The sequence below is a fragment of the Syzygium oleosum genome, unplaced genomic scaffold (genome assembly GCF_021117445.2).
Source record: "Syzygium oleosum isolate NSW1041296 unplaced genomic scaffold, Sole_v2.1 Sole_v2.62, whole genome shotgun sequence".
In the NCBI taxonomy this organism is placed as follows: Eukaryota; Viridiplantae; Streptophyta; class Magnoliopsida; order Myrtales; family Myrtaceae; genus Syzygium; species Syzygium oleosum.
Window position 1 is genome coordinate 688,766 of NW_026607546.1, and position 14,076 is coordinate 702,841.

At 43.5% G+C, this 14,076-nt stretch overlaps 1 protein-coding gene across 1 annotated transcript; it reads right to left on the bottom strand.

Annotated features, from left to right (window-relative positions):
- Positions 1–470: 470 nt before the first annotated feature.
- On the bottom strand, positions 471–2,292 carry LOC115690417 (UDP-glycosyltransferase 84B2-like). Its single transcript, XM_030616750.2, has one exon. The coding sequence runs from the start codon at positions 2,107–2,109 to the stop codon at positions 619–621; it is 1,491 nt and encodes a 496-aa protein (XP_030472610.1). The 5' UTR covers positions 2,110–2,292; the 3' UTR covers positions 471–618.
- Between the last annotated feature and the right edge of the window lie 11,784 nt (positions 2,293–14,076).

The window sequence follows — 14,076 nt, forward strand, 5'->3', positions numbered from 1 at the left end:
TGGGCTCTCGAGTGGACACTACACATTGAATAACTTGATTACATTTGGACTTGGGCTTGATTTGTCTTGCATAAACTCAGAATTCAGGAAAAGTTATGATTAAACAATTTTAAAATTTCTCATTTATTAATTTTAGCTTTTTAGACAAACATATGTGTTGGAAGTTAACTGGTCTGTCCAATTCGATTATTGTGTCTGTTTACTAGACACATTGATTCGCTGTTCTTATTTAGATATATTCTTTCGTTCAAAAAGCTATTTTAGTTTCCGTGTGTTTATGTTGAGAGACTTTGTGAGAGACTAAATTGTATCTTAATGGCATTATCGCCGCAGGAAAGTGACTTCAGACACCTCTTGACAGAACAATTCTGTTCTGTGTACTGCATTTCTTTCAAACCTCCGAATGAGGACAAGGTATTTCTCAATCGTCGAGCAAGAAAATCAACGGACATCATGCCGAGAAGACGAAGTTATTGGAATTGTCCTCTTTATTTCTCCAACCGCAGGAACACCACAACTTTCATATCATACTTGTCTTCGAGGACAATAATATTATCACTTTTATGTGAACAAGACAACCCATGAATCTCTTGCCAGCCAACTCAAACACGTTTCTCCCTACACACCTTTATCACTAACCTTACCATGACCTTCCTGGCTCCAATTTACCACGTTTGGTGAGTCATCTTTCTTGCGAGAATCGCTGGTAATTTCCTCCACGAAGAGCCGGATATTCTCATCGGATGATCCACCTGCTGCCACCGCCTTCTGAGCCTCGCCCTTTAGTGCCGTTGCATTTTTTCTCAATTGCTCAGCCATTGGCCCAACCATGACCTCTTCAATGCATTTCTCAATCACTTCACTGCTTATGTTTCCATCAACTCCTTTTTTGATCCTCACGCCAATCTTAAAGACATCGACTATGAGCTTTGCGTTGGTCGGCTGGTCAGTCCACTGTGGGTAGGCTATGAGAGGGATGCCGGAGCAAATAGTCTCGAGCATGGAGTTCCATCCACAGTGAGTGATGAAACATGCCACAGCCGGGTGCGACAAAACCCTAGTTTGAGGAGACCAACGCACGACTTGACCTTGGTCTTTTGTTTCTTCAACAAACCCTAACGGAAGTTGCCCCGCACCATCGGGCGTCGGGAACTCAGGCGGCTTCACCACCCAAAGAAATGGGCGCTTAGCGTTCTTTAGAGCCCTGGCTATCGCTTCCATTTGCTTGGCTGGTAACACAACGATGCTCCCAAAGGACACATAGATGACTGAGCAAGGAGGTTGCTGGGTCAACCATTCAATGCAAGTCTCATCTGATTTCCACATATCTACACTTGCATCCTCAAGTTCTTGATCTTGGCCTAGCAACGTTGGAGGGACTAGTGGACCGATCGGCCGTATTGGATAAAGCTCGCACATGGAGTCTACAACATGTTTCTCAAGCTCATAGAAAGAATTCCCTAAAACCCATTTAAATTTCTCCATGCCTTGGAATAGTTCAGAGAATAATTTGGGGAAGCTACCAAATGGGTTGTTGGGAAGCACAAAGGACGGCAAATCCTCCGTCTCCATTGAAGGTAAACCCGGTAGTTCCACAACTATATTAGGATCTGTCAGAGTCGGGAAGGCGCTGAGCTTATTGAAGAAGCGATAGTATATCGCGTACAACGCGCACGGTTGAATCCACAACATGGCACAAGGGACATCGTACTCGGCAGCTACATCGGAGACCCATGGCACGAAAGGGTTCGTGACTAGGCATAAGAGCTTCTTTGGACTCGTGTAGCGTTCTTTGATTAGAGTCGAGAGATTGCCAGGCCCATGTTTACCTAGGCTGTCCATGTAGACGTCGAGGTTGGTCTTCCGGTCGTAGTCAAGGCTTAGGCCGTCGGAGAAGAACAGGAGCTCGATACCGGTGACAAGGTCGGTGGCACCGGCACCAGCCTTAAGAATGCGGTGGCGGACGATCTCGGTGGTGGCAAGGGTGACATGGACGCCTTTGGCAGCGAGACGCTTGGCAAGCCTTAACATCGGGTTGATATGGCCTTGAGAGGAGAAGGCAACCAAAAGGACATGGTTCTCTTCTCTCTTCTCCTCTACCTGAGCCATGGACAGCCGCCACAGACAGCCGCCTCGCACCCTCCTGCCGCTGCACGCACCCGCCCCCCACCGCACGCACGTGATGAGAGAGAGAGAGAGAGAAAGAGAGAGATGGTGCTAGAGGAAGGAGGGCGTGGAGGAAAATTTGACAGGTAACTGCGGTCTACCACTAATTTCTTTTTGGTGGTGAGAGAATGTGATGAGCTCATGCGTTTCTGTGTATATATAAGCGGAATGTTCGTAAAAACCATCATCAGCAATGACGCAAAGTGATGTGCACATGTATCTGTATACACATGGAGTTTGTTTGCTTATGCCGAAACCTTTACCCAAGAGAACATCACCCGTGACAGATCGATAAAGAGATGGCACATATGGCGAGAAACAAAGGACAGCGAATTGCGTTATAGAATTGATTGGGAGTTTTGCAACAAACTGGTTGTAAAAATAGCTCGTTACATGTAATGTGACATTCCATGCTTTGACTTGTTGGAGATATTATGACATGTATGTGTGGGTCCTAAGTAGGAAGAACAGAATGAAAATTAATTTGTTTAAGTATAAAAACATTAGGATAAGTGATATCTAAAGAAACGAGTTCTCAATTTGACACTCTTTGTTATATGTGATCTTGACTGCACTTTCAGGATGGTTTTATGTTTTGCAGGAATTTCAAATTAGTAAAAAGTTGTGATTAAACAATTCGATTTTCCTTTTATTAAATGTGTCACGACCCTCTTAAAGTGAACCACGAGGGAGCTGACGGATTGTCGGGCGAGCACAGATTAATCCTCTCATGAGGCAACGCCTGCGCTTCGCACGGACTGTCACAAGGCCTACCAATCGCAATTTGGTTTCTCTAATTCATACATGATTATTTTAGAGTTGCCACTACCCTATTTACTAGGCTGGTTAGGAGCTCAATAAGGCGCGGACCGCTTAACCTTTGCTTAGCAGAGAATTGGGTTGTCAGATTTGGTTATGTTATATTAGACTAACGTCCATAGCTTGATACTTAAGGAAAATTTTTCATACAATCTTGATCGAGTTTTGTTTTTGACATGCATCTAAATGTCCATGCATTTACGGTAATAAATCGAACATTTAAAAACTTATTGAATACAAAAAAAACGTAATAAATAACTAGCAAAAAAATGCAGAAGTAAATTAAAAGTTCATGCAAGTTTTCTAAATAGACCAATGTATCAAAGAAAATACGATGTAACATCCTATGCAAAAACCCACTCTATATAAATTATTTTCCCAAAACGAGCTTCTAAACATGCAATTGAAAATCTATCTAATATCTTCCATGGAATAAAATCCTAAGTCTATAATGTAAAAGTGGTAACTTTGTATTTTTGTGACTCTCAAATTGTGTATATAAGGAAATTAATCTACTCTTAAAGATGGAAATATGTAATTTTATCCTAAACACATATATAATTACTAACATGTAAGATATAGTCTCTTTTATTGTTATCTACTTAGAGCATAAAAAAACCAAGTAAATATACAATAATGGTAAGAAATACGCATATATGTAAATTCACTATTTATGCAATGCAGCTAATTTGATGTGTTACAGAAATATATTCATTGAAGAGAATCCTAGTATTCCTATAAGATGGCAATTATCGTGATGCAAATAAGATATGAAATCCTATCTTAATATGCAAAATTATCAATATGCTTAAAAGATGCAAACAGAAGCACAATCAGACATGCAAATATGAATTTCTTCTAAATATGCAAAAATTCAAGACGCAATTTCCTATATGTAGAATCTGTCACGCCCCGTACTCTACCGGAACGCAACATCCCGTCGACGGTCGATTATGGTGCAACGCTCCCAGGAAGCATTGCCGACCCAATGCCCAATCAGAGATCAAACACATACGGAAGCAACGTATATAAATAAATATATACACCCAAACAATGAATCGCATGAGACTAAGGATAGTCAAGCAATAAACAACGATCAACGCAGAAAATATGTACATACTTATATCACTATTTTAAAACTCTTTTTACAGTGCTCCCAATAACTCAAATAAAACACCAACTCCTAGGAATAACCAAACAGCCACTTCTCCGATCTGCTCCGTCTCCACAGGGGTGCACGCTCAACGACTGCTGGATGAAATGCAGCATCCCAAAAAGTGGTGGTGTCCTCGGCATCCTACGGCTGGGGGTCTGAAAATGTTTCGGTTTACACAACCGTGAGACGAATCTCAGCGAGTATAACCCCCTAAACCTAGGCTAGGCTAACATGCAATCTCCTGACCGACAGCACAAAACAACATAACCAACTAATTTATAAATAAACTCCGACCTAGGCCCTCTGACCCAAATCTCTTACCTGGCTGACCCTGCAGGTTATTGACAATCATGATTTAAATCAAGTCACATACGCGAGCACTCGGTTCACGCGTACGTCAAACGTATGCTCATACTTAATAATGGTAATAACGCGTGTCAATCACCGAGTCTCGCACACCCGCAAACCGGTCAATGCATTCTTATGTATGCAATGCTATCGTCACACCATACTCATGCCTCGGCTCACTAGCCCACACTGGCACCTTGGCACTTGCTCAATTTATCATTTATTACGACCCGCGTAAAACGCATCAGGTCTCTTCATTTAATCACAACACTTCGTGGCCCGCGTTAAAACGCATCAACTGGCCCAGTGTCTCTAGCCCGCGTCAAAACACATCAGGCGCAACACCGATCTCCTCAAGAACCAGAGCCCGCGTAAAACGCATCAGGTTGGTCGTCTTCCGGACGTACCGGGCATCGTCCCGCGTAAAACGCATCAGGACGGCACACCCCGCGTAACACGCATCAGGGCGAAATTGTGATCACACATACACACAATCAATTATTATCTGCACCCCGCGTATCACGCATCAGGGCATTTAGGTAATCATATGCTCATGGCAGGCACGCATTCTCGCACAATTCATCACACGCCTCGTTCCCGGCATTCACTATGCGTGCCATGAAATGCAAAACAATGTAACATGAGCATCAGCACAATTCAAGCATTCAGTTAATTTCATGCCGCAACAATCGTTCACTGGCCAATTAATACCATGCGGCTCAATTCCACAATGTGCAATTCAATAATCCAATTAAGCCATCATATGGCCAATCACACTCCGCACAAGTCGGCCACGCAGTCACGCGACATGGCATTACTCAATTTCCCAACAATTGGGTACAGAAATCAACCAGTCAATCAACTCGGGCATACTCCGCAGTCCAATCACATAATCCCCGATTAATCTGTGCTAGTCCAATAATTATTTCTAATAATCCCACTAAATTCCTTAGACTTAATTTCCAACGATCGATCCTCAATCCAGTCCGAATTACACACTGGTACTACCTAATCCAGTCCAGACTACACCGATAATACCTAAGCCAACATGCCGAACACAATCATTCACCAAATCAACGAATTCAACGCATCCTTGGCACATTCAATATATTTCCACTTTGGTTCAACGAATCCCACATTCATTCGCACGTTCATTCCAAGGTAGTTCAATGCGTTAAAGGCCCGCCCTGGGCAAATCCATCTCAATAGTTGTTCTCACCACTTCGGGGTCATTCAATAGGATTTATACAAGTCCTAATCATCCCCTAAAAATGCCTAAATTCTTGTCATTAGTCCATTATTCTTAGAATATTCAACTTAGGCACAAATTAGGCATTTTCGGTACTGAATGAACAGTGCCAGGAAAAATTAACATTTAGGCACTAAACCACCTTTAAACCATCTCATTAAGGCCTAATCACCTACCCCAAACATCCAACCACCAAATACATATAATTAAGCCTCAAATGAGCTTAATTAACACTTGAATTGTCTAATTTCAAGCCTTGAATCATTGAATTCAATTAGTGCAAAACTTAGACAAATATGCACATTTTCGGTACTTTGTGAACAGTACCAGAACATGGGCTGTTTTGAACACTAATCCACACTTAAATAACCTCATTAAGCCCTAATGACCTATCATAATCATCCTACACCCAAATAAACATCATTAGGTCCTAAATGAGCTTAATTAACCCCTAATTACCCCCTAAGGACACAATTAGACTAATTAAGGGTTTAGGGGTTTATACTCGCCTATTAGCGACTCGGGACAACGGGAACAGGCGGTCGATCACCAACGCGCGGTAAGGATCGACGGCGGCGTTCGGGTGCAAGCCGGCGGTCACGGCGGCGACGGGAACGGCGATTTCTTCTTGTTTTCCTCTGTTCGGAGCTGGAAATGGGACTGTGGTGGCTGTTTAAGGGCGAAAATGGTTGCTGGTGGTGCGGGATGGTGGCTGGTGGCGACCAGAAGCTCCGGCTGGTCTGTTCCGGCGTGAACAGTACCGGGACGTCTGAATTGTGCACGGCGAACAGAAATGGCGATGAAGAGAGGAAATGGGAGGGAGCTCTCGGCGGATCAGCGAGAATGGAGAGAGAGAGAGATCTACGGTCAAATATGGGTCAAATTTGGTCTTAGTGGAGTCCAAGTATCAAGATCTAGGCCAATTGGACAATTTTGCCCTTGATCCAAGGGCTATCCTTCCTTCTCATCCAATAATTTAGGGGTAAAATGGTCATTGATCCTTAACCCAAGCTTACCAGACCTGGTTTAGCCCTAACTCACCTTGGTTAGTCCCCTAATTAAATCCAAAATTTGGAATTACCAAAAATGGGTCCAAGGGCATTTTGGTAATTTTTCGGTCCCGGGTCAAAATTCCAATTTTCGCACACACGCGTTCCATATGTGCGTGGCCAACATAATATGGCGTCGGAATCGCGAAATTCACTTTTTAAGTCCTTGAAAACTGACTGCAAGGTTTCGGGAATAAAATAATATTATTTTTCCAATTTTTGTCGATATTCCACTTTTTGGCCAAAACCACTCTAAATGTGCGTGGCCACCCCAAAATGACATTGGCCGCAAAAAATAACCTCAAACGGCCTCCGAATCCGGCCTCGGTGCCCCACAGGGGCAAAACCGTAATTTCTCACCCCCGGACCGAAATTCCAATTTTCACTCGTACTAACCCCAAACGTGTGTGGCCAGCGTAATATGATGTCAGATTCCCAAAAATAGTCTCTTAAGCCTTCGAAAATCGACCTCGAAATCCGGGCTCAATTCCGTAAACAAAACTCGCTAAACTTTCAATTTCAGGGTCTCTCACTAACGGGCGGCTGTTTAGGAGTTACGCGTATCGACCTAGGGCTATCCATATCGTAATGGTCTCGATCATTGAGAGAATGAGAAATTATCATTAGTTCCAGAGGTCACGATCGCTCGGTTCAAGTTCAAGACTGGTTGGCCACGTGTACTTTCGGTCTTGCAGAATCACCTGCGATCCGATGGTACATCATTGGTCTTGGCCAAACCAGATCCGTTACCTTTCCTAAGATCGGTCCATACTGGTTCATAATATTCTCTCGTCATTTCTCGAGATCGGTGCCCAATTCACGATCGGGTCCCCGGTCCACGTACCATTTTCCTAGTTAGCCATACCCCATTGGTTAGTATCCCGAGAGTGATCAGCTCTGGGTGAGACTTACTAAAATGAAATGTGAAATATGGTCAATTTATTGATTTCGGAATTACATCGAAATTCATGCTGCTACAATTCTTCCCTCCTTACAAAAATTTCGTCCTCGAAATTTGTAATCTACGCTTACTCCTCAAACAAGTGGGGGTGTTGACGTCTCATAGCTTCTTCGCTTTCCTAAGTGGCACCTTCTGTTCCGTGGTGTTCTCAAATAACTTTGACCACCGGGACTGTCTTATTATGTGACCCATGATCCTTTCTGTCCTTAAGCTACACTAGCCTCTCCACGTACGATGCTTCGTCGTCTACGTCTCTCTTCTCTTAACGTGGGTCATATTTGGTTCATAATTTCTCCACATCGACTTGTGGAATACGTCATATACTTAGGACAGATTAGGCGGCGAGGTAAATCGATAGGTCAGATTTCCAATCTTTTCCAGCATATCAAACAATCCGACATACCTTGGCTCAACCTTTCTTTCTTGCCATATTAGGGCAATCTTTTCATAGGGAACACTTTGACTCACATTTGGTCCCCAATCTCAATACTCTAAAAGTCGTCGTCTCTGATCGTGTAAATTTTTCTGACGACTCTACTTATCTGTCCGACTCAAAGTCCCTTTCGCACTGCCAAAAAGTGCACAAACCTAATCGGTCTATCAGCTGTCGTCCCAATGGATCATGTCCTTTCTGACTTCTCAGTAATTCCTCTACAACATCCTTTGGGCCAGGTTCCCATTTTGACATTGGAAATTTTCCGACGGTCACATTAGCCTTCCCGGCTTATAGTGCTGCGCCATCTCTCATAGGCACGTCAAACACTTGATCATGAGCTTGGCCATATTTATTCTTATACTATTCCACCAGTAATGTTGCTACAAGTTTTGACACACCCTGGGTACTACTTGGGTGGACACTATACTTACTGTGGAAATTTTCACTCAAGATTTCCTCCTCGAGTTTTGCCTCATCGGGTACACACATTCACCCTTAGAACCTAAAAAATTTCTATCCCCGAATACATGAAAATTCGACTTCCGCTTATCGGCATCCACCTCAATGACTCTTCGTATCTTGTGATCCACATAATGCTATTCCTTGTTCTGGGCCTAGATTTCCAAACTAATCCTCAAAGCGGACAACAGATTCAACATTTGGCTTACCTCAAATTTAACTTCCGAGTCCCTGAGCCTTCCTAACAAGGTTCATTCCTTGATCACCCCATAAGCCTCAATCGACTCATGACTTGACGCATCTATTACTCGTCTAGCCATTCCATGGCGACACCGATCATTGCAATCAATTCTCCGTCATGCATCAGATAAATCATCTCGTACGGCCTCAACTGGCACGACGTATAATTTGTTACTCTATCGTGTTGCCTCAACACACATCTACATCTTCTTAGTGAAGCGTCACTATAGACCTCGAATCCTCCCGGTCCAGGTTGAATATTCAATACCAGGACAATCATCAGCCTACACTTCAACTCTTGGGAACTCCATTCACAGTGATCATTCCATTCAAACGGATTTCCTTCTCACTCAGTCGTGCCCATAACACGGCTATCAACGAGAATCTTCCACAAAACGTCGATAATCGTCAGTCAAATCTATAACACTGTCAACCTCTATTATTGGCATCAATCTTGGCCACTTAGTCCTCTCCTCAACCTTAGTCGGGTTCACTGTAATTCCATTTCCCCTAGATTACATGTCCAGGGAACGTTATTCTATTGAGCCAAAATTCGCACTTGCCATACTTGGCATGGAGTATGTGTTCTCTCAAGATTCGCAACACCTCAGTCAGACTTGCTTCTTGTTCCCAGGCTCCTCGAGTCTCCCAATACATTGTCAACGAAAATCGTTACGAACTAATCCCATAATTCTTGGAACATTCGGTTCATTAGGCCCACAGAAACAGCGAGGCATCCCTTAGACCCATGGGCATTACCATGAATACGTAGTGCCCATACCTCGTCTGTTAAGCAGTCGTAATTATATCCCCTTGTCATATCCTTAACGAAAAATTTTCAGTCCGTAACACGATCTTAGGAACATTCTCGTTCTGAATTCTTTGCCGGTAATTTACGTACCATCTCAAAGTCCTGTCCTTTTTTCTCATACCAAATATAGGAACTCCCCATAGAGGTACACTAGGGCGAATAAAATTTTTGTCCCCGAGTTCTTACATCTGAACTTTCAATTCCTTTGATTTCCGGCAAGGACACTTAATACAATGCTCTCGAAATCAGTTCAACTCCCGGCCAAATTTGTCACGATTCCACTTCTCGTTCTAGTGGCAACCCTAAAATTTCTAAGGAAAGACCTTGGAAGGTTACACATCTCGTAAAATTTTTTTCCAACTTTAGTTCCGTCACGATCGGGTCAATCACGCCCACTAACGTCCTTCACAACCTTCATCTGACATTTAATCACCTCAAGTAAAGGCATCCAAGGAATCGAGATTCCTCCTCAACTTTCCTGAAATCGAAACCTAGGACATCCATTCGGACTAAACTGGATTACCCTATTGTCATAATTCATTATGGCTTTCTGCCTTATGAATCATTCCGTATCAATCTCCACGACAAAATCGTACATGGCCAATACTACCAAATCAACACTCCTTTCTCTACTATCAATTACTATCTCACAGTTAGGACACCTCAATGACACCATCACCTTGTCATATGAGGAATCGTCACACCAAACGTGACTCAAGTACAACAGACTCAATCCCGTCCAGTTTAACTAGTTGTCCCGACTCCCACTTTCGATGCAAGCCTCAGAACGGCTCATTCAACGATTCGGCTTTCTGATATCCTCCCTAACCGATGGGATGAACAGTCTGTTTCCATGCCATTTACTTCTTCCTGAAGCGACGATTATCCTTATTCTGAGCATACCATGATCCAGAAGTGGTTACTCCTTCTCACTAATCTCGCTCTATCACGTGAGCTCATTCAAGCATTTTCACATCATTCCCGATGTTCAATGAAAGTATTAGGTTTCGGAGATCCAACCTCAGTCCGTCTTGGAATTTCCGAACCTTGTCCTGTGGATTCTCAACCAACCAAGCGGACTCCTTTCCATATCGTTCCACAGTCATCTACCCCCAGTGAAGTCATATAAACTCCGTCAGTTCCCTTTTTGGGCAGTCTCCGGGAAATATTCTCCCATAGGAACTCTTAACAATCATGGCCCAAATCTAAGTTGTACTCATTGGGATGTCTTATCCCTGGTGGAAGGCCATCTACAACTGGCATGATTCTGAAACGGATACACCGCCAACTTTACTTTCTTCATCTCGGTGCACCCCAATGTTTCAAAGGCTTTCTCAACTTTCGCTATCAATCCCGGTGCAACCTCGGGATCACCCTTACTATTGAACTTAAGAAAGTTTCACTCGAGAGATTATTCCACCAGTTGATGCACTCGCCTATTAGCCACTATGTGAGCTTAACCCTACTGGCATTACTTCCAATCACAGCGATAGTAATCTGCTGCAGCCCCAACAGCCTAGGCAATAATGGCGCTCCCTTCCTGAGCTTGCCTGCCCACACATTCCCCCTTTCTAATAGGATTTGAGTCACAACCTCGAATCTTAGGTCTCAGCCTCATGGTCTACAGCACTCGAGTGCTACCGAGTCTCCTTACTCATCACACTGCCATTCTTGATGCCTTACTATACAGCTACCTGCTATAACCCCCTAAAAGATTAGAGACTTAAACAAATCTATCACAGTCTAAGTCCTAGGCAGGTATCAAACAACAATCAACACACAGCATACGGCCTAACATTTATCCAACACATCACCCAAGGGGTTTGCATACTCACCTCAGGTACTGCCGCACCTGCACTGCAAGGGTCACACCGAACAATCCAAACACAATCAATGCACAATGGTCAGGAGATGCATGTAGCACACGAGGTCACCCTATTGGCTACCCATGGTCTCATCGCTCCTTATCACTCCAGACATTGACCAAATTGGACCGAGCTGACCTTGCCCTGATACCAATTCAAGAGGGGTTGTCACGCCACGTACTCTACCGGAACGCAACATCCCGTCGACGATCGATTATGGTGCAACGCTCCCAGGAAGCATTGCCGACCCAACGCCCAATCAGAGATCAAACACATACGGAAGCAACGTATATAAATAAATATATACACCCATACAATGAATCGCATGAGACTAAGGATAGCCAAGCAATAAACAACGATCAACGCAGAAAATATGTACATACTTATATCACTATTTTAAAACTCTTTTTACAGTGCTCCCAATAACTCAAATAAAACACCAACTCCTAGGAATAACCAAACAACCACTTCTCCGATCTAATCCGTCTCCACAGGGGTGCACGCTCAACGACCGCTGGATGAAATGCAGCATCCCAAAAGTGGTGGTGTCCTCGGCATCCTACGGTGGGGTCGAAAATGTTTCGGTTTACACAACCGTGAGACGAATCTCGCGAGTATGACCCCCTAAACCTAGGCTAGGCTAACATGCAATCTCCGACCGACAAACACAAAACAACATAACCAACCAATTTATAAATAAACTCCGACCTAGGCCCTCTGACCCAGATCTCTTACCTGGCTGACTTTGCAGGTTATTGACAATCATGATTTAAATCAAGTCACATACGCGAGCACTCGGTTCACGCGTACGTCAAACGTATGCTCATACTTAATAATGGTAATAACGCGTGTCAATCACCGAGTCTCGCATACCCGCAAACCGGTCCATGCATTCTTATGTATGCAATGCTATCGTCACACCATACTCATGCCTCGGCTCACTAGCCCACACTGGCACTTTGGCACTTGCTCAATTTATCATTTATTACGACCCGCGTAAAACGCATCAGGTCTCTTCATTTAATCACAACACTTCGTGGCCCGCGTTAAAACGCATCAACTGGCCCAGTGTCTCTAGCCCGCGTCAAAACACATCAGGCGCAACACCGATCTCCTCACGAACCAGAGCCCGCGTAAAACGCATCAGGTTGGTTGTCTTCCGGACGTACCGGGCATCGTCCCGCGTAAAACGCATCAGGACGGCACACCCCGCGTAACACGCATCAGGGCGAAATTGTGATCACACATACACACAATCAATTATTATCTGCACCCCGCGTATCACGCATCAGGGCATTTAGGTGATCATATGCTCATGGCAGGCACACATTCTCGCACAATTCATCACACGCCTCGTTCCCGGCATTCACTATGCGTGCCATGAAATGCAAAACAATGCAACATGAGCATCAGCACAATTCAAGCATTCAGTTAATTTCATGCCGCAACAATCGTTCACTGGCCAATTAATACCATGCGGCTCAATTCCACAATGTGCAATTCAATAATCCAATCAAGCCATCATATGGCCAATCACACTCCGCACAAGTCGGCCACGCAGTCACGCGACATGGCATTACTCAATTTCCCAACAATTGGATACAGAAATCAACCAGTCAATCAACCCGGGTATACCTCGCAGTCCAATCACATAATCCCCGATTAATCTGTGCTAGTCCAATAATTATTTCTAATAATCCCACTAAATTCCTTAGACTTAATTTCCAACGATCGATCCTCAAACCAGTCCGAATTACACACTGGTACTACCTAATCCAGTCCAGACTACACCGATAATACCTAAGCCAACATGCCGAACACAATCATTCACCAAATCAACGAATTCAACGCATCCTTGGCACATTCAATATATTTCCACTTTGGTTCAACGAATCCCACATTCATTCGCACGTTCATTTCAAGGTAGTTCAATGCGTTAAAGGCCCGCCCTGGGCAAATCCATCTCAATAGTTGTTCTCACCACTTCGGGGTCATTCAATAGGATTTATACACGTCCTAATCATCCCCTAAAAATGCCTACATTCTTGTCATTAGTCCATTATTCTTAGAATATTCAACTTGGGCACAAATTAGGCATTTTCGGTGCTGAATGAACAAGTCGGGAAAAATTAACATTTAGGCACTAAACCACCTTTAAACCATCTCATTAAGGCCTAATCACCTACCCCAAACATCCAACCACCAAATACATATAATTAAGCCTCAAATGAGCTTAATTAACACTTGAATTGTCTAATTTCAAGCCTTGAATCATTGAATTCAATTAGTGCAAAACTTAGACAAATATGCACATTTTCGGTACTTTGTGAACAGACTGCAACAGGGGCTGTTTTGAACACTAATCCACACTTAAATAACCTCATTAAGCCCTAATGACCTATCATAATCATCCTACACCCAAATAAACATCATTAGGTCCTAAATGAGCTTAATTAACCCCTAATTACCCCCTAAGGACACAATTAGACTAATTAAGGGTTTAGGGGTTTATACTCG

Coding starts and splice junctions, on each gene's coding strand:
- LOC115690417 (XM_030616750.2), bottom strand. CDS start 2,109: ATGGCTCAGGTAGAGGAGAAGAGAGAAGAGAACCATGTCCTTTTGGTT.